Below are 27,358 nucleotides of genomic sequence, written 5' to 3'. Positions count from 1 at the left end.
CTTGTATATGAAGAGTTTATTTGCAAAACAGATAACTTATTTTATTATTTAACTTATTTAGTATTTTATTATGTTATCATGTTTTTATTGTGTTAGTTAGCTGTATTTTATTTTTATTTTTAAACCTCATCAAAATAACCCAACTGCAGCTTTATATGTGCTTTAGTATTTTGGTCAAAACATCAAAATAAGGGTTCGTCATGCTTTAAACGATTAGGCCTATTAATCATAATAATTTAATATATACTTTAAAGCACTAAAACTTTTAATTTAATATTATTACAAACTGCACTTAAGTAGTGTAGTGTAGGCAACTACATGGTTTAAACATGCATGTATAAAATATAATTATGTTGTTATGTTATCGTTACATCATCAGCCTATTACACTGATCACGGAAAGGCGCGAGCCCGTCTCTGCAGAAGTCGTTGCCACGGCAACCAAAAGGATGATGCAAACAGAGGAGGCTGGAAGATGACGGACTTCGCTCGACTTCATGACGGGAGGAATTAAGGTGGACCAACACAACCTTTACACATCCTCAGCTCTTGATCTATTCCTAAATAATAGTTCCCGGGCGGCTGTATGAGTCATATATTCATATTATTATGTTTATACACGCCTCAGTATTTTGTAACATTAGCTTGCTAATCGCAGTAGCCTACAACACATCTAAAGGGGTACTTAAATATTTCCCAGAAACCTTGTTATGAAGTCTAATGAAGCTAGTTACATTAATTTTTTATAAATAATTTGTGGTATAACATAATAAACCCTAATAGCATATTCTAACAATAATTTAAAGGCTTTTAAATGTACAGAAACTCAACTACTGTGTCAAGAATGTGAATTTGTTTCACTCTTCACATTACAGATGGTGAGTCTCTGCCTCACTGTGTGGAACAGATTGGAGACACTAATTCTTCTCAGGAACACACGTCACAGTTTGTGCCCTGTTTGATGAATGAAAAATACTATTACCCTTTTGGCTGTATATATGCTGCATGTCTCCATTTACACCTGAATTATTGTATAGGGAGCAGACGGCAGTTTGCTTTCATCGGCTATATGTTCAGCCATCCTTAAAGAGATGTGAGTGAGCGAGAGAGAGGGATGGAGGGATGAAGGAGGGGGAATAGCTGCAGGCATTACTGAATTACAGAATCCACAGAGAGACACACGCACAGTTACAGAGAGAGAGAGATAGAAGCAATCTCAAAACCGCATCACTCTCTATTAGACGGAACGACAGTGAACAGAATAGAGAAGAGAACAGAATAGCGTGATCGCACAAGCATTAGACAGAAAGACAAATATGAGGTTGATTTAGACAGCAGTGAAATTAACTGAGGGCAAAATAAAAGAGGGGATAGACGGAGAGAGGAAAAGAAGAGTTTGGCTTTTAATCCTCTTGGCATGCGAGTGTATTCCTGGCTGTTTGACACTGAGTGCGGTGGTCTCCCTGTGTGTGAGTGTGTGCTGCAGAGTTTGTCGGTGGTGTTGGGACGCTTTGGACTGGAATGTGTCTGAGTTAACCGCTGGGGGCTTTCGGGAAGACACCATGCTGGGCAAGGATTACATGCTCGCCATCATCATCGTCAACTATGACGGTAGGTACATAGAAGCATTTGCACTTTCCTCTGCTCTTTGTTCTTCTTTGTCACTCTCTAGTTAGTGAAGGCTGGAGGTGTCGGAGTGAGCCGAAGAGTTTTCTATCCTCTACAGGATCGTAATCAGTCATTGTCTGTTGTTCTCATGCTCCACTGGTCACTCATGGACTTTACCTACTGGTGCTGTGTCATACTAGACCCACCCGACTGTTTGAAGACCCTGTTTTTGAGGTGTTTAGTGAGATGGACTTGATTTTGCTGGAATTAATTACAAGGAGATTTGCATCAACTGATTTTGACACTCGAGAGCCACACAGTCTAAAAGAAGCAGCCTGTTGATAATATTGAAAAATCCATAGAGCACCAGGCATATATGCGTTCGTGAACAATGTCACCTGTGCGGTTCTGTTGGGATTATGCATCTGTTGCAGGATTAGATTATGGAAACACAGCAGCATAATTTGCCCACACAACATTAAGCATCAGATAGACCAGTAAACTCCTCCCCATTGTGTGTTCATGTGGTAGAGCTAGATATTTTTACAGTTTGGAATGGAATCCGTGTATAATGATTTATACAGCGAACTCCAACAAAGAAAACGTAATGTTTGTTAAAGATTTTCGCGACTGCCTGAGGTGTAGTATCAAAGATGATCCATTTAGCATTGAATCTATTATAATTAAAAGGACCTGCCTTGAGATCTTGCTAAAAGTTGGTCTCCAAAGTACTCAAATGAAACTTTCCAGATGATGGAGCATTGGTGGGCTGATTTCTTCATTTTTGCTTTCATAAAATCATTTTAATGGGACCTAAGACTGTTGTTGACCACTGAACCATCACATTATCTCAATGTATAATTCTCATATTCTGCTCACAGAAAAATCTTCATAAAGTGTGACATGCTAAAAACTTGATTTTGGTTTTTGCCAAATCTTTCTAAAATTATTATTGATATATTAATAGATGTAATTTTTTATTCAGAGAATACCTGGAAGATTTGTTGTAAAAAATAAAATAATTAATTTATGTCACACCATAGGTTATGTTACAGCATAGGACCATTTAAAAAGAACTAGTGAAAAATTTGTTTGCATAAAATATCACAGGGTCTAAAAAAATTGGGATTTTTTTCCCTATACGTTCATGTAAATTTTAACCTAAAATCTTGATGTTTATAATAAAGAGTGCGTCAAGTACCCAGTATTTGTAGAAAGGCAGAAACTGTCCTCACCGCGTCCTCTCCATGTCATCGCTCTTAAAATAACTTCTGTTAAACACACTGAGAGGGGGTGCGTGTGAGAATGTGTTTGTCTGTTGTTTGTGTACGAGAGACAGTGAATGATGGAATACCTTCTCCAAAAGCAAAGGCATGGACATTAAGGCATTTAGACACAATGCTGAATGGTGCTGAGTATACGCTGATGATAGGAGCTTCTGTTGATGTACAGGAATCGATTGCATTTGCGTCAAATTTTTCTGTCTTAATCAATGTTGTACTTTCAGTTAGTGAAATACTGCCTGCCTCGTGGCCATGTGGATGTCTTCATAAGGACACCTCAAATAAAATGCTGTGTCTTGCCTCTTGATTTATTGAAGGCCCAAGGATTAAGTTCCAGATGGACATTTAGATCCACCGCGAGTCTTAATCTTCCTAGTCTGACCTCACACGGACATAGCAGAATTGGGATTATCTGACCACTGACATAACGCCATTGGGATTATTTTTTTCCAGATGTAGCTACAATTATCTCTTTCTGCTTCTCACTTTCTCTCTTTTATCCTAACAGAGTTTAAACCTGGACATATTAGAGCTTTGTCCTTTTCTTGGCTTTTTACGATATTCCCCTTTTTCTCCCAATGGTGCCTCTTGGTCTTTTTACACTAGTTTATAATTGGTTGTCTGTTATTAAAGAACTCTTTTTATGTAGCAATACAACTGCTTTACACTGTGTTTATTCACACTAAATGTTTAGTGCCAAAAAAGCAGGGCTAAAGGTGCCATCACCAAACTTTGGTGGGCGAAATCGTAGCAATCAATGTTCTGGAATTTTGTGTGAGGGCGAAAGATTTCACACCAGGTTCAAGTTGGCTACGTGGATTCGCCACACTGGCCAACAGAAAGCAGCTTGGTTTTAAAGTGACTTTTTGTGAGCTGTGCTTCATACATTTCAACTCTGACAATAGACAATAAACCTTTTTGCAGAGCAAAATTTTACCATAATTTCGGTTATGTGTACATTGGACATTGGTTTTCGCTTACAGAATCCAGTAATTTCAATAGGAATTTACATGACCTGGAATTTTGTGTGAGGGCAAAAGATTTCGCAACGGGTTCCAGTTGGTCAGACGGATTCACCATCATGACCAAAAGAAAGCTGTTTAGTTTGAAAGTGACTTCTGTGTGAGCTGTACTTCATACTGTGTCACTACACTATTGATAATACACAATGGACCTTTTTTGGTCTGAAAAACATTTTAGCAATTTTGCTAATGTGACACACCTTAAGCCTGTAGTGGAGAATAGTTATAACCCAGGCATAAGAGCGACCCTAACCAAGGATTAAGAGTAGTCTAAATGCATTTCTGTACTCTCTCTCTCGCTCTCTCTGTAACCTGTATTTACCTCATACTTCTCATTTACTTTAAAAGTGGCTGAACTGGAAGGTGAAAAAATCTATTGATTGCAATCAGTGCAGTAATGGTGCCTTTTATTACAGTTGTTTCAGTGGCTCATGGGTGTCAGGAGTGGTCAGTTCTGATTGGCCACATGAAAGCTCTCTGGTAAAAGACACAATTCAGGCAAGCTTTTTTTAGACTGCTTGCAGTGGTGAAGAAGAACATCAAGTGCATCAAGAACAACGAGGGATTGTCAATGGAGAATTCCCACAGTTCTTCTTTTATGTGCTTGTTGTCACTCTCAAGAGTGATCGGAGGTGTTGAGTAATGTGTCCCGTTTCACTGTTCAAGTAGATTTACAGATTTTTATTGTTCAAGTAGATTTCAGTAATTAGTGGTGTTTTAGTTGTGAGCTTCAGTATTGCTTAAACAGCTTCTTAAGGAGAGGTGCTATGTATTTTTCTAAGGCTTTGTTCATACTACAGAGAAAGTGAGACAATATTTTTTTAAGCAACCACCTAAAAATGCCCTTGTAATCATCCAGAACACCCTGATAACTGTAAAACAACATGCTAAAAACCATTCAGAACACTTCAACAACTTCATCGCAATATGCTTTATGCCATTCAGAATGTATAGCAATGGCCTGGCAACCACCCAAGCAGAACTTTGCAGGAAATGTATAAATCTACTCAAACATTAAACTCTGAGATACAGAGTGCCAAATAATGAGCATATATAAAACTTTGTCATGGTTTCCTACACCAAATTGGACACATACACAAACACAGTCCCTATATAGCAGTTGCTATAGGGACTGATTAGGCAGTAGAGGTTTTCTCAGGAGATCATCAATAATTCACAAACATCCTCTTTGCAACCCCCCCAACCCCCTGCTGCTTTCAGCATTCAGTCTGTTGTTATCGCTTCACCCTCATGACATAGCCTTGGAGTTGTTAGTGGGTGCATGATGGGAACTGCGGCACCACCTACGTGCATAAAGCTGTGATACCACAATTACAGGAAGTGAGGTTGTATCTCACTGCATCCCAGTACGCTTATTGAGTTTATAACCCACGCTTTTTCTTAAAACCACAGACTTGCATTTGAAATCCATCCATCTATAGTAAATTATATGATGAATTGTGTAATATCACATCTGCAAATTATGCAGTAGGTAGCAAAGGCGTCATCTGAAGCAGATTGGTGACAGAATAACAGATGTTTTGTATATCGGCAACCTTTTTATTCTTGTAATATCCATCAAGATTTATCTACTGGCCTGAGGCTTAGAAACAAGCGATAACCAATGAGGCATCTGTGTTTTAGCATGCATCCACACATTGCACTGTTATTAAAACTGCCTTCAGCTCCAAACACAGACAGTCTGCAGACATAATTTCAGGTGCACCCTGAATGGGGACCAGAATTAGACCGAAAATAGCTTTTCTTCTTCCTTCAGCCTTTTTCTGCCTGTGTTTTATTTCAGCCAGCTGACAGCACAGCTTTCCAGCCCAAAACACTAAAAATGTCATGGCAACACAGTGCGATTATTATGGCCTGTCAGAAGGCGAGGGGCGGCTTGTGAAAAAGAAAGGAGTTTGATATGGACATGATTTATGATCTCTGGAGAGGGCTGGAGACACACAAACACTCACAAAGACACTTACACCCATACTCCTTTGCTATGATGACATAAGTGAAATGAAGTAAAAAACATAAAGGGTGTGCTGAGACTCTAAGAACAATTAAGGTTATTATTCTTATAGATTTATGGAAACTGTTGGGACTCCATCTTGGGATTGGTTATGGTGAACCCAGGATTGGGGTAAAACAGAGACAGTGAGATGTGTCCTCATGGATCCTGGACAATGGCAATAAGCCACAAGAGGCCATGTGTTACAGTGGTTTTCAATATGTAAGACTTATATATTTATAATATGAACACAGCTCACCCAATCAAAATGGAAGACTCTATATATTTGTAGTATTTATTTATTAACCAGTTGTTTAAAACTTTTCTGGCAGTCATGCCTACTAAAGACACTGCATCTTTTGAAGCAGATTATTAGTAAGCCTCGACACTGCGACAAGTTTAATTGGACTGAAGCAGATATGAGGTGTTGGTTTAGAGGTTAAACCCACAGTCCTTTGTGTTGTAAAATTATTGTGGCTTTAACGGGACTCTCCAAGCTCTCAAATCTTTTGAAAGCAAAGCTGAGTAATACCATCTCCTTTCCATTCAGCACTCGTGTTTATACCTCACTACACACTGCACACTCTTAGAAGCTAGCTATACACTATAGCTTCAAAAGTTTGGGGTCAGTATTTTTTATTTTTTGATAACTTTGCAGTACCCTTCCAATACATTTGTTACAGTATTTATGAATATTTGATCATGTTAGATAACAAAAAAAATACACCTGTTCTTTGTTAATGTTAGCTCAAATTCATTAAATAATATGAAAAGATACAAGTTTTGAAATGCATTAGCACAGTTGACTAGATTAGACTGTGATTAATTAACGCTTTAGAATAATTTTCCATTTTTTTTTATTTAGTTAACTAAGGTTAAAGTTTATTGTAATGCATTTATTCAGGAAGAATAAAAAAGGTACGTATAAATACACAAAATGTATTACATTTGTTTAAGTTTAGGCATTGATGTGTCCAATATTAATTTGGACTTCAAAGGTTCTAAAATGTAGTTCTTTTTACATATGTGTGACTTATTTTGAGACAAATATTTCAAAGCAAAACCATTGCTACATTGCACACAGACTTAAATAGTTAACATGCAGACCTCACTAAAAAAAGGAAAAAGATGAGCTCTTAAAATCATTCCACAAATACAAACAAATTAGTAAATGTGATGACAAAAACAACAACAGCTGCATAAATGAAGTCAACAAACAACAAAACTGAGCCTGTAGCACTATTCATAATCCTGAGAGCTTGTATATCAGCTGTTTAACATAATAATTGAACCCTGTTAAGGTGTATAATGTCTATTGACAATAGTGTAGCGATAGCTCACATGGAAGTCATTTTCAAATCAAGCAGCTTTCTGTGGACCAACAGGCCAAATTCACATGACCAACTGAACCCGATGTGAAATCTGAGTGGGAAGATCTTTTGCCCTCATGAAAATTCAGTCCACATGACCACATGGAAATGTTCACCAAATATTTTTAATAAATTCACAGAATTCAAAAAACAGTGGTAAATGTGACTGAACCTTTAGGCTAAATGTGGCAAAATTGATAAGAATATTGTTTACATTTCTTAGTATCAGTAACTAAAAGTGCAATTTATGGATATAATGTCAATTTTTCTTATTTTCCTATATATTTATATTTGTATTTACAGTGTAGCAGCAATGTCAAATACAGTAAACGATGGAGGCCCTTTTTCAGAGAAATATCTTTAAAACGGCAAGTGTATTTACAAAATTGAAATGAAGTGGTAGCTTTTAATAATAGTAAAGTATAAATACGTGTGTTTGTTTCACTCATACAGTGATGTGCATGCATAAAACTGTTCTAGAAATCACAATAGTTTCCTCAACAAATTAACAGTTAAAATAAGTTTTTTTAAGGCAGCACATGAAAATTCATGTGCAAATGACATTTGTAAAATGTCACCATGAGACTCTCTGTCTTTCTGTGTCTTGCTGTGTCAGAGGCAACTCTTATACTCGTCCCAAGCAATCTCGTGTCACTACTGACCCAGTTCTATACCGCACACACACGTTTACATTGTTGTTTTCTCCCCTCCAACCTTCTGCACTGTGTTATTTGTGAGAACGGACAGGGCTCTCCAGATGCATTGTGTTAAATGATTCTCTCAGGCTAGAGATAAATTCAGGCACATATAATTCAGCAGACACAGCTGCTCTTTCCTGCTTGCTGTTCTGCCAGTAACCCTATGCCTATGTCTGAAGCACTAAATCATCAGGAGACATGACAGGATGACTTTGACACGCATAAAAACGGCAAAAACCTTTGTCATTTTAACAGGAAAAACTGCCTCTTGGTTGTAAGCTATCTTACCATATAAAGTGAAAAAAAATCTAAAAGTTTTCAAATGACATTAAATGGAATGTTATGTATGTTTTTTGGAAGTAAAAGGATACAATTTACTAATAAGGAACTATGTAATATACAGTTTAAATCCCAGAGGCCCCTGTGTGGCTTTACTTCATTATTTTTATGTGTTACCCTGATGATGGTTTGTCTTTGTGTGTATGACACTCTGCACCATCTATACATGAGTTTTGTCAGTTTATGAACTGTGTGGATGAACTCTGATTCATCATGAATTATGTGGTTATAACTTCTAAAATCTACAGGCAACAGAATTGTCTGCTCATTTCTAAAGCATTCTCACCGAATCTTTTAATGTGCATTTATGGTCACCACAACTGATGAAAAGATGGATCTCAAAATCATACAGTCACTGCTGGAAAGGGTTCAAATACGCAAAAGATGCTGGAAAACCAGCAAATTTTTCTGATATTGGCCAGTTCAACAGTTCAGAATAAATGAGAGACTCATAAACAACCATCACAAAACAAAAATCATCTAGGTAACGACGCACGGTATTAAGAATCAAGCGTATGTCAACTTTTAAACGGGGTCATTTTTGTAAAATCAGCTATTATTTTGTTTTGTGTAGTATATGTAAACATATTTTTATGTGACTGTATTATATAGGTCAGTACTAAATAAAAAATAAGAAATATTTTGTATGCTCCCTCTTATTTTAACATGTTTCAGATTCTACAAGGTGTATGTAAACTTTTGACCACAACTAAATATCTGTGTGGAAGAGACAGGGTGAAAATAATGGAAATGAACATTAGTCCAGCCCTTTTTTTTAATAAGAGAGAGCTGCTTTTAGTTTTGACCTCATTTTAGGCTGTGTGTCATGTGGGCAGATTATGGCCTGGTCTGTCTCATGAGTAGATCTGAGCCCGGTGACCTCACCTCGGGGTGTGTATGCCTCGCTGAATCTCAGTGTGTGTGTGTGTGTGTGTGTGTGTGTGTGTGAAGACTGCTGGCTCTGTGTTACTTGGTGGGAATTGTAATATGGCATGTTTACAAGAATCTGTGTGTGCTGCCCTCAAGTTAGCATGCATGTGAAATGCTAATAACATGTTATTAAGATGCAGATTAATCCAGAAATCCGATCTCTGTGCAGATAACATCTGGAATGATCAGAGTCTGGAGCTGGACTCAGATCTGCCTCCAGGATGGCGCACTATACGTGATAGCACTGGCACCTATTACTGGCATGTGCCCACAGGCACAACACAGTGGCAGCACCCCTCCTACAGCGCAGAGGAGGAACAAAACGCCATTAACGGCATCACTGCCAGCCAGATCAAGGTGAGATACTCTGATCTATGCATGTGTGTGTTTGTGTGTGCTTTTATGTGGTTTTGGGTATGTTTTTGTCAACTGTCGCATCCCTATACTCTTGATTTTCTCAGACTGCAGCAGATGGCAGGCGGGAATCAAGAGGCAGACTGACTGAAAACCCTCTGCCCTCTCTGAACGAAAGGTGAGGGAATCACACCTGCGCTGATGACTGTACAGCTGAGGACAAGCTGCATATGTATCTCTGAAACTAGACATTAAAACTTGCAAAGTGTGTAAAGCTTAACGTGATTAAGTTGGAAATGTTCTTAGATCAACATCATTGTTGGAATAAAACATTTTTTAGGATAAGGATAATGGGCTTGTTATCAGCCATTTCCCTCTAAGAGTTAGAAATATTCCAGGTTCAATAGATTGGAATGTTGTTCCAGGATAATGACCGGCTGTAAAACATTCCACTTATTGCATGGCATCTTGACTTTTGAGTTAAAATATTTTATTATGTGAGAACAGAGAGACTGTAGAGTGCTTCAACAGACATCTTTTATTTTATTCAAATAAATCTCAACAATATCAATAACCAATGAGATGAGATATCAAAGATTATTCATTTATTTTAGGACTAGATGTACTAAACAGAGAACATTAGCATGAGAGCACAAATCCATAAAAGCACTCATGAGAGTGAAAAGTTCTACTGAGTACTGACAATGCGCAAATTAAAGAACAAAGATGTTGCCAGATCATTTCCACAATCATTAACGCAATCTACCAAGAGCAGCTCAAATTAGTTGCTATTAGTTTAGTTTGTTATTAGTTGGTTTACAAACAACACAGGAGCAAAATGGCTTAAGACATGATTTTTAATAGTTAAATAATGGGGCAAATACAAGTAAACTGAATACCGCAAACCTTACTAAATCACTATTGCAAGTCAAAACTATGACATACTAAAAGTTGAAAGTGACTTCTTTTTTTTTTAAATCTCACAATTATGACTTAGTATGTCTTTATAACAACTTTCAAAGTCATAATTTAGCCTTTCAGCTTTTTTGTCTCAATTTCAACTTTGAAAATCATAATTATGATTTAGTGTGTCAAAATAACTTTTAAAGACATACTAAATTATGATTGTGTTTTTTTACATGGTAGAAATGGGCTTCCATAATATTAAACGGAGGGCAATTTTTACTTATATCTCATGCTTCTCATATTTTTCTTGTGTGAAAAGGACCCCAGTAATATGTTAACAGTCTCATGCATGTCCATTTTTACGTCTCCTAAGGAAATTGAGGAGAAACGTCTGAGGCAAAGTTAACAAAGTAGAAAAATGAAAGTATGAAAAAGAAACCTCTAAGCTATGCAGTTTTCTTCTGCTTAGTTACGCAGTTCAATGGTCAGTTATTAACCACATCATCTTATGTTTGACCAATCAGAATGAAGTATTCCAGAATGCTTATCCAGAATCCATATTTAATGAAAGTTATTAGGGACATGTCTTCAAAGTTATTTTTATACTACTGAATAGTTTGTTCAAATGTGTCAACAGCCACAAAATAATTGGGTAAAAATGTGTCTCCTACAGTACTAATTTGTTGCAATTGTTTTAATGTGCTGGGTGTAGTAACACATTACCCATGGACTGTGTCAATTTGCATCCTTGATGTAAATTAAAGTCTGGCACAGCTTAGCAGCCACACACACACACACACTTGCTGGAAATAAAAAAAGAAGCCTTTTCTCTCTGTTTCACCTTTTGTTTAGTCCTCTAATGAAGCCAGAAGACATTTATTTGAACAAACACATTCTTATCCCTAAAGGTGCTATTACACACCTGGAGTTCTGTGAACAGATGTTGTCTCCACTGGCTGCTAGTGGAAATGACGAAAGCGGCCCTGCTTTAGACAGCCAGTCAGGTGTGGCCTGTACAACTGTAAGATGGAGAGTAAAACAGGCCGTTTTGCCTTTGGCTAACCTCCAAACACTCTGATATCAGGCCATGAGGCCCCAGTCACACTAATGCTCGAACAAAAGCGAGCACTCACCTGGGGAATTGAGAACATTGAGAAGAGTTTTCCCTCACTTTGTGGTGCTAAACATGGTCTTTGCCAGTGAAGGACAAAATACTGTGCACACATTCATTTAACAGGCTGGAATGTGCCCTTATTAAGTGTCAGGTTTGTCATTGACTGGCATTTCCTCTGAATTTGTTCGGAAAGCTGAGATTGGCTGCTGCTAAGTTGTTTGGGAATTGTTGACAGCTACAAGGAATGCAATTACCTTCACTTATTTTGTCAGCACCTTGAGGCAGCATAACACGGCAGAGGGAAACATTAGATTCTGGCACATTAAGTTTCTGTCCTCAGTATAGGTTAAAGAGCAGTTTGTGTACTTGAGCAGAATAAAAATGAATAATTTATTTTTCATTTAATATTCAGTTAAATTATGTATTCAGCTTAATTTTTTTCAGTTGAATGTATTATTTAGCTGTAATAAATGATTATTTATTTATTTATTCAGTTATTTTTTTACTTATTTCTCATGAGACAAAGAAAGTGTGTCTTCCAGGCTTTTAGAAAAAATCAACAATATTAATAACTGTACTCAGATGCTAACTTTTAAAATAATATTCGTTACCACTTTATTAGGTGGCCTTATATTGTGTTCTTACATTTAAATGAATCATTTGTAACAATGCACTTATTGTGTACATACATGCTTTTACATTGTACTTATGTTTTTAAAATACCTGCATGTTATTACATCTGTAATTAATTTCTGTAATGATATTTATAATTAAACTGTTGACCCATCCCTTACACCTAAAGGTGTAAACCCTTAAACCTACCCAGACCACTAAACCTGTCCCTAACCTTACCCGTATCCCATCTCAATAGCAGCAAAAGTGTTTTGCAATACATTATGAACACATCATGAATACATTGTACTTATTTTTTGATGTAAGAACATAGTAGTTAAGGCCACCTAATATAAAGTGGGACCTACTATTCTGTTGAATGTAATTATACATTTTTATTTTATTATTTTATTTTGAAACAAATACCCAGTCTAGGGCTTTTCATTTTATAGCTCTATACTATATAATTTTCCTCTCCGAGACCACTGTTTATTATAGGGAGGAAGTATACGCAAAAAGCTGTGACTTGTTCATAAGAATTTATGCATAAATCTGGGAGTGATAATTATAAGAGCTGTTTCTTGTTTACAGGACAAACTACCCCAGCGGTCTGAATAGCCTTTTCTAGAGCATAAATGAAAGTGCTTTCAATAGAACACCAAACAGAAAAATAACCAAGTGTTCAGCATCTCAGGACTTAATTTGTATTCCTGTTTATTTTTTTCTGCTCAAATGAGCCCAGTATTTAATTATGAGTCATTATCATAATGATGTGCTCTCTTGCTCTGCTTCAGGCCCTCTTGGCAGGAAGAGTATTTCTGTGCCAACATGGATCCCGACTCCAAGGTAGAATCTTGCTGTGTGCTGCCCTAATACTTTTCAACATGTAAAATTTATTACTGTTTTCTCTGCTATTAGTCACTGTGCCCCACAAATATCACACCGAAAAGAAATGCAGAGCACATCCTGAGGCAGCCACTGAGGGTGAAAGGTCAGAGTTGGAAAGGAGCATCAATGTTTAGTGAAGCAGTAGGGTGTATATGTGTGTGCGTGTTGGTGGAGTGTATATAATGTAGAAGGTGGGGGTGGAGGGCTACAACCTCTAAATGCACAAGAGATGCAATTTTAAGACACAGCTTTATTGAGTCTATGTAAAATGATCCTAGTAGGCTGGGTCATAGATATATGCTCTGTACAAAACATTTTGACTTCCGTCAGTCACCAGGCTGGTGAACGTTAGCTTGCTGATTTGATTCCTAGGAGTGAGCCATGAACAATTATCAATGTGCCTCTTAGAAAGACACTTAACCCCAGGATACTTCCATGGGCTTGTTGCTGTTATACTCTATATTGCCAAAAGTATTGGGTCACCCCCTTCTAATGAACAGGTTTGACTACTTTAGTAATTTCTATGAGTACACATCTTAATGTTTAAGCATATAATGATATTCTAGGAAATTGTGTGCTTCTAATTTTATAGCAACAGTTTGGACAGGACCCTTTTCTATTCTAACATGACAGTGCCTCTGTGTATAAGGCACGGTTCAAAAAGAAATTATTGATTCAGTCAGTGTGGAAGAACTTGACTTGTCTGCAGAAAGCCAAGTCCTAATCCCAGTTTAACACCTCTAGTGTGACTGTAAATGCAGACCTTGACCTAAAAACTCATCACCAAACACCAATGACTTGTAAATACACTAAATGGACAAAAGTATTGGGACACCCACTTCTTTAGAACAGAAAAATGCACTTCCAAATCTGTGGCAACAACGATGGGAACATAATTCATGTATGTTCCCATCGTGATGAGTTTTTGGCTCAAGGCCTGCATTTACAGTCACACCAGAGGTGTTAAACTGGGATTAGGACTTGGTTTTATGCAGACCAGTTAAGTTCTTCCACACTGACAGAATCAATCATTTTCTTTTTGAACCTTGCCTTATACACAGAGGCACTGTCATGTTAGAATAGAAATTACTAAAGTAGTCAAACATGTTCATTAGAAGGGGGCGACCCAATACTTTTGGCAATATAGTGTATGTGTAATGTGAGTCACATTTGATAAAAGCATCTACTAAATGACTCGCTTACTAAGAAATATTAAGGTATGATTATATGAAACATCTAAATTGTCCAGAATGTCAACATGAGTTACAGGCCAAATGTATGCGATGTCACCCTTCTAATTAAAGAGTTTGGTATAGAAAGCTCTTTCCAATTCAGATTAACAAACAAAAACTTTATTTCTTGACAATATATGTCATAGCTGTGACTTTAAATATCACAACATGATTTCATTTCTTGTAATTGTACATTTATTTATTGTAATTCATTACTAAATATCTCAGGCTCTGAGGCTTTATATTTTGTTGTGACTATAAATATCACAATATGACTTAATTTCTTGTAATTTGGTATTTCTTGTAGTTTTGAATTTTTATGTAGCAATTTTGACATTTTTTGTAATTTCAACTTTATTTCTTGTAATTGTATAACTACAATTCATAATTGAAGCTTTATATTTTACAGTCGTGACTTTAAATATCACAATATGACTATTTCCCGTAATTTTGACTATTTCTTGTAATTGTGTGACTATATATTTCTCAGCTGTGACTAAATATCACTACTTGGATTGTGTGGATTTTTTATGGTTGTGACTTTAGATCTTGCAATTGTGGCTATTTCTTGTAATTGCAAATTTATTTCTTATAACTATGACTTTATATCACAATGTGACTTTATTTCTTACCGTTGCAACTGTATCTCTTACAGCTGTAGCTGTATCTCACAATGTGAATTTAAATTTCACAATATACCTTATAGCTTACATTTTTTTTTATTTTTACTTATGTTTAACCATAGAGTGGAAAGTCTTAGGGAGATTAATGGATTTATCAACAAGTGTCAACTTATGTTTGCCTTATATTGTATGAGTGCTGTTAGGAAAAACTCTGCATTTGTCTCTCAGTGTTTTGCTGTGCGCTCACTGGGCTGGGTTGAGATCCCTGAGGAGGAACTGACCCCTGGCAAAAGTAGTCTGGCAGTGAACAACTGCATCCAGCAGCTCTCTCACAGCAAAGCAGACGGCCGGGATGCAGTAGGCGCCTGGGGAGAGGTGAGAACAGCCTGGGCTCATACACGTGATTTAGAATAGATGAGATGTGCTTAGCCGGGGCCCACCAGTATCCTTGGAGGTCCGCTTTATTCATTCAGACATGCATAATAGTAGTACTATTGTGCTAGCTCTGTAACAGCAAAAGAAATTGCTGTTACATACTGCTGAGTGTTGCTAGTATATATTTTGGTCCATTACCCATTGTAAAGTTTCATAAGGTTTATGCACTATTTTACGATCCAGTTTGAATTATATTAAATTAGATTTGGTTGCTTAGTACAATTATCTTAGTTCTTACAGAAGGTTATGGTAACTATTCAAATTGTGTGTGTGTGTGTGTATGTGTGTGTGTTCAGGGTCAGGATATGATGATGGTCCTCAAGAAGGACACTCTCAGTCTAATGGACCCTGTGGACCGCAGCCTCATCCATTGTCAGCCCATAATCAACATCCGTGTATGGGGGGTGGGCTGCAACAATGGCAGGTAGACTGACCTTTGTACTTGTTCTATTTCTGGGTCTATAATTCCTCAGTTTTTCCCATTTCCAGTGGTATATCATAGATTATATCTGGATTTCCGCAGAGACTCTGTTCACTACAGTTTAAGAGAAAATTTAAAAGCCTGGAAAATGATAAATGGCCAATAAACCCCTTCTATTCAAGTTATATTTCCTCATTCAGTGACAGGCAGTGACAGGTCTTTGAAAATGTAGAGCTTTTTTATTATTATTTAGAGCTAAAGCGAAGCCCAGTGTAGCTATTTTGAATTTAGATGTGGCTTTCCTGTAAAACACACAGAGAAACTGAAGATCAATATTGGCAATTGAAGCTATAATAGGACATGTTTTGCATGAAATGTGTTGCTTTTGTTTTTGATTTGCGTTTTGTTAAAAGCTGTAACTGGTTAGAGAGTAGAGTAGCTCCCCTTTGTGAAAAAGAAGTGTACTTAATTGTATTGAATGTGCACTTTTTTCTGAAAGTGTTTTTTTTTTTTTAATGTACTTGCAGATAATATAGTAATAATGAAATAAAGGGCCACTTAAGGGGATAGTCCACACAAAAATTTAAATTCTATCTTATTCTCGTATCTGAATCTGTATACATATTGAAATCAGTGGGAAACTAGTTACCAGTATTCTTCAAAATATCTTCTTTTGTGTTCAGCAAAAAAAGAAATGCATACAGGTATGAGGGTGAGTAAACGATGACAGAATTTACATTTTTTTGGTGTACTATTCCTTTAAGTAATTTATTTTATGTACTATTTTTAAAAGTATGCTAAATGCACCTCTTTTTCCCAACAGTCTTGAGCTTGCGAAAACGTTTTTTTGCTTTATTTTAACTATTATTAACCTTTTTTTCCTTTTTCTTTTTTAAACCGCCACTCGTGAAAACAGAGACAGGTAATAACTGCACTTTTTTCTTTTTTCAACTAGACCTAGAAAACGTGATGTCTGGGTTCCATTGTGGTCTATAAAGTACAGTAGTGCTCCTTAGCCATCTCTTCTTTCATTCCTTTACAGTCATGCTTCATCTCAGGTTGTGTAATTTGTACTAAATGCAAAAAATATAATAAAACACAACTGTTTTTTCATTGACTGAAGTATTGCTTTGCTCTGCATGTCTCCAGAAATGCCTTCCCCTGTGCTCAAACAAACAATAAATGCAGACGATTCTTCCATGACTGACCAATCAAAGCCTAATTTGATGGATTTTGTTTGGACATGGGGGCAGGGATTTACTAGTTTGTAATGGACCCATCAGTAGAGCATGTTGACGTGCCAATGAGAGATAGTCTTTCCTAGATGAGAGACATTTTAAACTTATTTATATTGTGACAATGTGCTCAGATCCAAATCCAAAAATAGACCCTTTCAGTCTAAATAGCTCCAGAGCTACAGTGTAAGTGTAGAACCCTGGACTCTTTCATTGCTGAGATCTGCATGGGCTGGCACAATAACTCCCATAATTTCCATCTCTCTCTTTACTGCCCAGACAAATTCATTTGTTATTCCATTTGACTTGCATGTTCTCTCTTAAAAATTGGGAGTAAACGAGTGCTGGATTTCACGAGCATTGGTATGCTGTGTGAGTTTGAGCCACACGCCGTGTGAAGCACCACTGCTCTATATTTCTCCAATGAAATATTCTCTTTGATGGAGCCAGCATGCAGCATTAGCTGAAGAATCGGTAGGCACGCGTCACTGCGTTGCATTTTGGAAAATCATACTGCCCAGAAATGCCGATCGATCTGTATTTATAGAACATTGACATCTGATACTGATGCTAAAAGAGACTTTCTATGGTTAATGTGAAGAGATTTAGTGAATACCAAGATAGGTTGAGAGATTAGAGATGGTTTAACATCACTTTGTAAATGCCCAGCTGGCCAATGTCATTTCCAGCTTGCAGTGGTTTTTGTCCTATTTTATTTTAGCATTTTACAGCCCTATTCTTAGAAGGGCCGCTCACTACTGTGGCCTTTCAGCTTGCTTATGGCAAAGTCAAATGCAACTGAATCATTATGGTGCCACATTATAGTTTAAGTGTCAAAATAAGATTTGATTCTATTATACAGAATATGACATCTACACTACTGTTTAAAAGTTTGTGGATTGTTATAATTTTTTTAAAGAAATAATTTTTTCAGCAAGTATACATTAAAATGGTCAAAAGTGACAGTAAAGGCCTTAATAATGATACCCAGGATTTCTATTTCAAATAAATGCTTTTGAACTTTCCTTACATCAATGAATCCTGAAAAATAAAATGATCAGTTTCCACAGAAATATTAGGCAGCAACAGAACCAAATGTTTCTTGAGCATCAAACCAGTAAATTCGAATGATTTCTGAAGGAACACGTTCTGAAGGAACACGCTGCTAATAATTCAGCTTTGCATTATTGGAATAAATAAAATTGTAAAATATTTTAATATAACAAACAGTTCTTTTAGATTGTAACAATATTTAACATTATTGCTGTTTTGCTATAGCTCTTTTTTACCATCCTTTTCATGACCATAAATGCATTCATGTGACAGATTATATATTTCTCATTTTTGTGTGATTTTTAGGTGTGTGTAGGTTTAGTGTTGCTACCAGGCTGTTAGAATAAGCATGAAAGTGATGAGTGTGATGAGTATTTACTCCAGTCTCCTGGTCCTCTGTAGGGACTTTGCCTTTGTGGCCAGTGATAAAGATACCCTCATGCTCAAGTGCCATGTGTTTCGCTGCAACGCTCCAGCCAAGACCATTGCATCTGCCCTGCATGAGATGTGCTCCAAGGTACGATCACACAATACTATTAAAGCTCATAATTAACATAATTTTGTAATTAGAAAATGGCCAGATTTCAAAGTCAGTGGATTACAGCTTTCATTGTGATTGGTCTCTTTCCACAGATCATGGTAGAGAAGGCAGCACTGCAGCCTTCTATGGCTCGTTCTCTCACCATGGAGAGTATCTGCCCAGAGGACATGCCCCGCCAGGGTATGACCTCTGCAATCTTTTTGAGAAATCGGCATCTCTTAAACCTGAATGGTTGGTTGACTCTACTGTTGTATTCTTTCATGAGACTTGATGTGTTTGAATGCTTTCCAGTTGACTTCCTGGACGCAGTGAGGCAAAAGGTGCAGAAGTTCGAGGTGGAGTACATTGGAAACCTGCCTGTATCCAGAGCAATGGGTGAGTGGGTTTTGGGCCATTCAGATACCTAATAAACACATTTTACACTCTATGAATGAGTATTTGCTGAGTTATGCTCTGTAATACTCTTATAAACTAGGACTTCATGTTTGGCATATGGTAAGATCCTGGCCCTCAAGTTTGAATTAAAACGTCACATTTAAAGCATTTACAAAGTGTCAAATATCAGTACAACAGATTGTGGATCCAATTTGAACCAGTATCGAACAGTTTCAGGGGTTAAGACATTCCCACTGAAGACTAGTGGTTTTAGCTGGCTATTAAAGATTAATATTTAAAACCAGGTTCATTGTTATTTCGGTGGCTAATTTATAGAGACCTGGAAACTCTAGCTTAATAGTCCATGAAAGTCATGGTCTTCAAATTTGACCCTGGTAGTGATGTATTGTATAGGTTTGTGGTTAATGTGTTTTTGTGTATATGCTGACAGGAATGGAAGTGCTGAACAGAGCTATTGAGAGCATCATGCACTCCAGAGACAGAGATGAGTGGGAGCCGATAGTCATCCATGTGTCTGATACAGTTCTGTCATTATGGAGAGGAGAGGTGAGAATATATACTAACTGACATTGCGGCATTTTAGTGTATATACTAGAAATACTAGTGAACTGCATACTGCACAATTTGTACTGTATACTGTATTTGTTTTTTGAAGTATACAATGCATTTTGGAGTAGTGTACAGGAAAATTTGCATACTATGCATAGTACACACACTATATACTAAAGAAGTAGTACGAGTAGTATGCTTTTTTAATATAAACATAGTCTTTCTTGTGTTTTACTTTTTCTTTCCCATTTGCTTTATTTCAGGATGGAGATGACCCATTTTGGGAATGCCAAGTACGTTACTTGACTTTCCTAGGTGTGGGTCATGACACACACACTTTTGCAGTCATAGTGGACGCAGGAACCCAGCGCTTTGAATGCCATGTGTTCTGGTGTGAGCCCGATGCTGGGATCATCTCTGAGGCATTTCAGGCAGCATGCATGGTGAGGCAATAATTTTAATTTAATTGATTTTCACCCTACAAATATCACACACACCCTTCATAGTTTCATAGCACTGATATATAATTTTGTCCAAAATCTGTGTTCTAAGTACAGTATTTCTTTTGTAAATGTCTGGCGCCCCCTTCAGGTTCAATACCAAAAGTGTTTGGTTGCACAAACTCCTCCTGTGAGGTCCAAAATGTGGCGGGCAGGCTCCAAAGTCAAACGAGCCAACTCCATGGATAGCTCTAGCTTCCCACTTCGACACCAAGGACACACGCCTTCCAAAATGGCTTCTCCCAGTGTGAAGAAGGGCATGCTGGCATTTTTTGAGACATTCCGGAATACACATTCTGCAGTACCCACACCCTAACAACAGCAACTCGGGGAGGAGGATGGGGCCTGATGGGCTTTGAGGAGGGGGATATGAGGAGATGGAGAAATGAGAAGAATGAATAAACATGAAGCCTAAAAAGCTTAGAAATAGGAGTATCCTTTTTTAGAAAAATCCAACTTAAATTCCCCAGTATGACCTCACAAAAAAAAAAAAAAACAGCCCTTAATAAGAGTGTTTTTGAGGATTGACATATCTGAATGTAGGTGTGCAGAACAGTGTTTAAATGACATTGAGGTGCTGTGCTCTCACATTCCAAAAAACTGACAGAACTCCAAACGCTCTGAAATTTAAATGCTGTTATACAACAGTTAGTTACTGTCCTCAAATGTGATTGGTAAAAGGCTCATTTACACGGCACAGACAGACAGGGATTGATGCATTGATCGATGTCTGTCAGTTCAGTATGAATTAAGAGTACAAATTCTCTGGGACTTTGTAGCACTTGTCTATTTGTTCCAGACAGACTGTCAGTCTATATATTAGCGGTGGGGATTTTTCTTTGACTCTTTCTGCAGATTACACTGTTACGCCAGGTGGTGACAAGTGATGAGTCTTAATGAATCTAGTAGACCTTTATCTAGTAGTCTTCTGCTGACCACGTTACGGTCTGGCTCGTGGAGACTCTGCATGATTTAAGTTTCATTATCAGCACTGTCTGCTGGTGTTTGTGCACAACATTCAGGTGCTACCCAATGATTGGGTCTGTACAGACTTGTGCACGGACATCACCACATGTGCAAGTGATTTGAGCACTTGAAACAACTATCCGAACACATCCTTCGAGATACTTTGAAAGGCTTACACACTCAACTGTGCATGAGATGGAGCAGAACATGGAAAATGTATACCTGGGATTTTACTTTTACCTTTACTTTTCAAGCTCTCAAATTTCACACATTCTATTGTTGTCACTAGGGGTCGACCGATATGTGTTTTTCAGGGCCGATGCCGATACCGATTATTACAGACCAAGTAGACCGATAACCGATATATTGAACCGATATATATGTCTGGTGTAAAAATGAAAATGAATGTCAAAATTAAGAATAACAAGGGCTCTGACAAAAACGGCCTTCCCTAGTGTTGGTTGCACTTCTTACTCTTGTCTTCCCCCATGCATCCATCTACAATAAGGGTAATATATAAAGAGAGAGTTAAAAGTGGGGCCACTGCATGCTTCATGATTAAGCCTATGAATACTAAATACTACAGCTAAACAGCTTGGGGAAATGTAAGTATTTGGCTTCAATAATTTACATGTTAGAAATGTATGTGTAATAGCATAACCTCTCATAATTCTTCATGAATTATTTTCGGTTGACTAAATCATAACCTACAATTCAATTCATCATCTAATGCACATCAGTTGATTAATTTAAAAAGCACAATGTATATAATAAGTGTAAATAATTTAATTGTCTTCATAGCTCCATTGTAGAAGTTGTGAAGAAGACTGCAACTATTTTAATGAAACTATAACACTAATAGCCTGTTATAGGCTCACTTGGTTCAATAGCCTATTGAAATGTCCCAATTTCCGTCATCCTAATCTTGGCCTATGTGACAGTAACTTAATCTTGGCCTATGTGACAGTATCTTAGTCTTGGCCTATGTGACAGTAATTTACATTAGTTTTCATTTACAGAGCAGTGCAAATGAAGGCATAAAACATTAATTTAATTTATCTTTTAATCAAATGAGAGTTGAACTCTATTTTTTGGCAAACAAATGGGTTTACTATTAAAATTAAAACATCTAAGAAATAGCGTATTGTGTGATTGTTCTTTTAAACAAAAGTTGTAATAATTGTAGTAGTATTAGTAAATAAACCGAACTTTTATTTTGACGGGTTGCCGTCAGGACCTCTTAAAGTTTCTGTAGCCTATTTATGATATGACGATCGTTTTACTCAAACGAAACAGTCAAATGCTCATGAAGTAACTCTCAGAGCAGTTCTGGGGATGATGTTCATGTATTTATGTCCTCATTTAGTGACATGGCAGATGCGGAAAACGCCGCGAGCGTCGCGCACTTCAGTGTGTGTGTGTGTGTGTGTGTGTGTGTGTGTCAAAACCGCGCGTCTGTGCCTTTCACATATACAGAGACACGCCGAACATGCAGAATTCATATTTAAATAGTCTTTTTGCAGCTTAATGTTTACAGATAGTCCATATCATGAGTCGATTTAAGTGTACTGACCTACTTTTGATTAATTCATCCAAACTTTGACTAATTCCGTGACTCCGCGTTATACAGTAAATGCTATTTATATGACTGGATTCCGCGATTCCCCCTGCGTTTCCCCCATCTCGGTAACCATAAATAGATAATATTGAGGTTTTTACAACTTCAGTGTAGTGGATTGTAATTTATTGCAACTTGTGCAAGGTCTGCTGCTGCCTTTGAGAGAGAAATGATGCGTGAAGCAGCACCAGTTAGCAAGCGCTTTCGGTGTGAGAGCGCCTTTAGTCTTCCACGTTGATTGGTCGGACTCCTGACTCTCAACAAATCAGATGCGCGGTGGGCGGAGACTGCTCTAGGCCACAGAGTGGTGAGTTCCGACAGGCTGCATCAGAGCCAAATAGCGCGTTTCATAATTAAATAATTTTATCGGCACATCGGTTTTGAAAATGACCGATGCCGATTATCATAAAAATGCTTAATATCGGTGCCGATAATCGGTCGACCCCTAGTTGTCACATAACTTAATGCGGAAATAAAAGCTGCATGTGGACATAGGCGGACTGTGTTAATGACGAAAATGATGTAATGCTGACTCTCCTTGAACTGGAGCAGAACGTGGAAAAGTATACTTTCTGCTTAAGTCGTTGAATCATTGACTCAACTGTGTGTTGCTCAGAAACTTTTTTCATTGGCTAAGCAATTACAACCTCAGAATCATAAATGAATCATAACGACATTTTAAATTTCTATGACCAACAGTATGTCGTGCAATAAGATGTATATCGCAGTTGAATCGAAATATGTGAAATATTTTGATTACAAGTATTGATGTACAGTCAGTGACCTAATTCTTGTATGACTAGTAGAGGGTAGAGATTTTCTGTTTAGGTCACATTTATGTTCAGAAAGTAAATTTAGCTTCAAACCTATTAGGAGTATCCGTATATATTAACAGTAAACCGTTTGTGAAAAAGACTGTTGTTTTCTGTTCTAATACACCTTTAATATCAAATGAAGCTAAGAATAGTCAAGGTCGTTACTCCATCTTGAGCAAACAGAGCAATTTTCACACACAACAAACAGACCTCAATAACATTAGTGCTATCAGTGCAAGAGTCGTGCTTTAGATAGAAACAATGATAGTGACACAATCAGGGTCTATTGTGAGCTCAGAAATGCAGATGAGGAGATATCAGTGACCCCAAACAGAGACATTGCTTGTTATGATCCTTCCGGTTCGTAGAGTCCTCAGTTTAGTGCCACCGTTGCATGATTTTGCACATGCTAGGAAATTCGAGGCTTCGCTTGGGTACGTGAAGTGACATACTGCCAAGTATGGTGACCCATACTCGGTATTCGTGCTCTGCATTTAACACGCACGCACGCACGCTCAAGGGCACCTCAGTCATGGTATTGAGGGTGGAGAGAGCGCTGAACATTACACCTACAATCCCTGCCGGCCCGAGACTCGAACCCGCAACCTTTGGATTACAAGTCCGACTCTCTAACCATTAGGCTACAACTTCCCCACTTGAGAACACAAGCAGAGTGTGTTGGAGCTTTGAAAACTAGTATGTACTTGGATCATTTAGAAAAATCCTTTAAAAAACACAGTAAAGGTGCAGTCACATTTATCATCCTTGTGCAAATTTTCACAAGCAAAATCCAGTCATCTCAATAGGAATCCTAACGACTGGGAATTTTGTGTAAGGGTTAAAGTGTTCAAATCCGTCACGTGGATTCACTGCGTTTACTAATAGAAAGCTGCTTGGTTTGAGAGTGACTTTTGTGTGAGCTTTATATATTGCTACACTTTTGAAAATAGACAATGGTCCTTTTTTGCCTGTGGAATTTTGCTTATGTGACTATACCTTAAAAACATACAAAACGTGATTTACTCCCAAAGGCAGTGCAGGTCTTGATGATGAAGAACCCACAGGAAAAACTGGTTTCACTGCAAAAAAAACAACAACCCTTGAGCCAATATATTCGCATTTATTTGAATGTAATAAGCTCTTTCAAAGCACTCAACCTCAGTGCATGTTGATCTGAGATGCCCACAGGCACTTAAGCACCCACACGAATGCCACTGAAGGAAGTTATGTGATGCTATATCTAATATATGCAACTGCTCCTTCCCTTCCCTTACTTACTTAAAAAAAAAACATGTATCACAAATGAACTCAGGTTTCCTTAATGCTAAAACAAAGGGGGAAGTATAGAAGCGTACGACTCTTCAGCATGTAAGATCATTGACAAGAAGCCTTTAGAAGAAAGTTTGACTGATAGTCTTAGTTAACGGCCATGTAGCACCTTGTGTTTCTTATTTTTCTCCTATTTATACTCTCTGTAAAGAAATCTTTCTCTATATATTTGCAGTATTTCAGCACAAACTAGGATGTCATGTAAATGGTTTGTTATTATTGTTGTTATTAATCAGAATGAATGTGGAGTGTGTTGGGACATTAAACTGCTTGAATCTCTGGCTCTGTTGTCTTTCATTTGTGTGTCAGTGTCTTAAACACCTGCTTTTTCCTCACCATTTCAGATCCCTCTTCTCCTTCCTTTTGTTGAGGGGAAAAGTGTCCAGAACAAGAAAATATAGGCCTATGTTATTGTGTGTATTACTCCATTGCGTTCTTTCAGGTTAAATGTCTTTGGCACTGGTAGAATCCTCATTTCTTGAGATGAACTCGTCTTGTTTTGTGTCCAGACTCTCATAAATATCTTTAAAATTGAGAAATAATGTTTTAATTACCAGACATTTACTACAAAACAGCATCATTTCAAATACATATTGCTAACTTCGAAAGTGTAAAGGGCTTTCGTTTTTGATGTTAAGGGAGATTTGATATAAGTGTGCATATGCAAATCTACAAAATGCATCCCAGATAAACAGCACGTCTTTGTATGTCGCTCTATCAGATCATTTATCTCAGATTGTGTGCGCTTACCCTCATTTCTGTTTTGAAGAGATTCATAGTTCTCCGTTTCGCTCTGGTCAAGCTCTGTAACAAATAAAACAATCTCTTAAAATGTATCACATCACAAAACGTGCAGCAATTTTTCAACATGCAGCATTAAATAGCACTTTAACTTTCATGAATTTACTTGTTGCTTGCCTTCTTTGAATGTATGAGCAGTAGTTTTTTCAGAACGTAAATTGCTCTCTTCCATCTCTGTATTATGTACACTGGAAAATGAAGTTGATACGCACATGATGAAACATCTTTATATAAGTGGATTTTTTATAATGTAGCTAAAACAAATGAAGCAAATGAATAATACCTTGCTTTGAGACTGATGTGCCTCCAGTACAAGTAAAGAAAGAACACAGATGCGGTGACACCAAGCCACAGTGCAATAGAAATACTGATGAGAGGATCTTTGCCTGAGCAATTGTTCTTAACAGTTGCATTTTCTTCAATGGCAGAATAATTCACTGGACAATTAAACAAGAATTATATTTAAAAATTTTATGTTGCTGAACATAAAAATTACAATGTTATGTTGCTTTGGTATTCTGCTGTTTTATGCGAAAAAGCAGGGTGTAAAATATACATGCACTGAGTCAAATTAAGACCAATTTATGAATGCAAAACCAAGTTGTGTTTGTGAATGATATTAAAGTCTTACCTGGAGTAGCCCGAGACATCTTTCCTGGTATCAGCAAAAATGTTAGGATAATATGCATTAAGTTATATTATGGTTCAAATACATTCAGTAACACAGGAATGTATATGATAGAATTTTCATTTGCACTGCAAAGTGCCAAGAATGTGTGGGTGAAGGGTTTTAGTCGGTACAGAGAAGCAAATAACCAAGAGGTTTTCAGATGACCTTTTGCACAGCAGAACTTATGAAATGCCTTTTTTTTCTCGCTGTGAAGTGTAGCAACACCCCAAACACCTCAGTTTCCTGAGTTCACTTCTCATATATAGGCAAGTGAACCATTTAAAATGCAAATAGCCTGACCACATGGTTGACTTTGGTTAGCCTAATATTTCTCAGGGAGGGTTTCTGGGCAACAGTCATTGTTATTATAAATGGTAGAAAATGATATAATGATACTTACCCCAACCTGACATTAGGTTCCTTGATTATACCCTTCTGTTCTACTATACCATTACTAGGCTATAGCTTATTTTCTCTTGTCTGAATGGATGTTAGTGTGGTTATAATTTAGCTATAGATCAGCAAAGGAAAAGCTAAATAAAAACAGTTGTTCTCACATCTTTGTGTAATTAGACTTTTGAAAATTAATTGAAAGAAATCTGATTAGTCTTTCTTGAGTATCCGGACTCACACTTCGAGACTTGAAACTCTTTAGAGACCAAAGGATCAGTGAAAGAGCGAAGGTCTGTTATTTTTAAACATGAGAAAGGCCCAAAAAAAGCAACTGAGGGGAGAGGAAGCAACGTAAATGGTCAAAGATCATTCTAGCCGACCGCGGGCAAATACACACACACACACACACACACACACACACACACACACACACACACATGTTGGTTTCTGTGGTTTATGGGGACTCTCCATAGGTGTAATGGTTTTTATACTGAACAAACTGTGTGTGCTATTGCCCTACACCTAAACTTAGCCCTCACAGGAGACTTTGTGCATTTTTAGATTTTCAAAAAAACACCATTTAGTATGTTTTTTAAGCCTTTTGAATTACGGGGACATATATAGGCAGTGTCCTCATGAACCACCTT

At 37.3% G+C, this 27,358-nt stretch overlaps 2 protein-coding genes across 6 annotated transcripts; one reads left to right on the top strand and one right to left on the bottom strand.

Moving 5' to 3' along the window:
* Window positions 1–379: 379 nt before the first annotated feature.
* LOC306862209 (amyloid-beta A4 precursor protein-binding family B member 3-like) lies at window positions 380–25,128 on the top strand. Of its 5 annotated transcripts, none has more exons than XR_013783550.1 (14): window positions 380–514; window positions 1,474–1,610; window positions 9,430–9,617; window positions 9,722–9,792; window positions 13,041–13,092; window positions 15,218–15,364; window positions 15,721–15,848; window positions 18,536–18,650; window positions 18,767–18,854; window positions 18,966–19,049; window positions 19,501–19,616; window positions 19,883–20,062; window positions 20,211–20,551; window positions 24,854–25,128. XR_013783550.1 is itself a non-coding variant. In XM_079404942.1 (13 exons), the coding sequence occupies exons 2-13, from the start codon at window positions 1,562–1,564 to the stop codon at window positions 20,433–20,435; spliced, it is 1,443 nt and encodes a 480-aa protein (XP_079261068.1). In that variant the 5' UTR covers window positions 428–514; window positions 1,486–1,561; the 3' UTR covers window positions 20,436–20,600. The 5 variants fall into 5 exon arrangements, 3 of the variants coding, with proteins under 3 accessions (XP_079261068.1, XP_079261067.1, XP_079261066.1); XR_013783551.1 differs by having other exon boundaries at window positions 428–514; window positions 1,486–1,610; window positions 24,854–25,127; XM_079404942.1 differs by lacking the exon at window positions 24,854–25,128 and having other exon boundaries at window positions 428–514; window positions 1,486–1,610; window positions 20,211–20,600.
* On the bottom strand, window positions 24,621–26,553 carry LOC306862211 (uncharacterized protein). The gene is made up of 5 exons (XM_079404945.1): window positions 26,280–26,553; window positions 25,932–26,085; window positions 25,766–25,836; window positions 25,598–25,651; window positions 24,621–25,370 (listed from the first exon to the last, which is right to left on the bottom strand). Exons 1-5 carry the CDS (start codon window positions 26,335–26,337, stop codon window positions 25,291–25,293), a joined length of 417 nt encoding a protein of 138 aa, XP_079261071.1. The 5' UTR covers window positions 26,338–26,553; the 3' UTR covers window positions 24,621–25,290.
* Window positions 26,554–27,358: the final 805 nt, after the last annotated feature.

Source organism: Barbus barbus (genome assembly GCF_936440315.1).
Source record: "Barbus barbus genome assembly, chromosome: 43".
NCBI classification, from domain to species: domain Eukaryota; kingdom Metazoa; phylum Chordata; class Actinopteri; order Cypriniformes; family Cyprinidae; genus Barbus; species Barbus barbus.
The sequence above is the reverse complement of the archived record's forward strand: the minus strand, read 5'-3'. Positions and strand labels throughout refer to the sequence as shown.

Bases quoted from the DNA above. Each gene is read 5' to 3' on its own strand.
- LOC306862209 (XM_079404942.1), top strand. From the start codon at position 1,562: ATGCTGGGCAAGGATTACATGCTCGCCATCATCATCGTCAACTATGAC. The intron at 1,611-9,429 runs GTAGGTACATAG...ATCTCTGTGCAG, and splicing joins CATCATCGTCAACTATGACG to ATAACATCTGGAATGATCAG. The intron at 9,793-13,040 runs GTGAGGGAATCA...GCTCTGCTTCAG, and splicing joins CTGCCCTCTCTGAACGAAAG to GCCCTCTTGGCAGGAAGAGT.
- LOC306862211 (XM_079404945.1), bottom strand. From the start codon at position 26,337: ATGCATATTATCCTAACATTTTTGCTGATACCAGGAAAGATGTCTCGG. The intron at 25,837-25,931 runs GTATTATTCATT...TTCATTTTCCAG, and splicing joins CACATCAGTCTCAAAGCAAG to TGTACATAATACAGAGATGG. The intron at 25,371-25,597 runs GTAAGCGCACAC...TCAATTTTAAAG, and splicing joins TCTTCAAAACAGAAATGAGG to ATATTTATGAGAGTCTGGAC.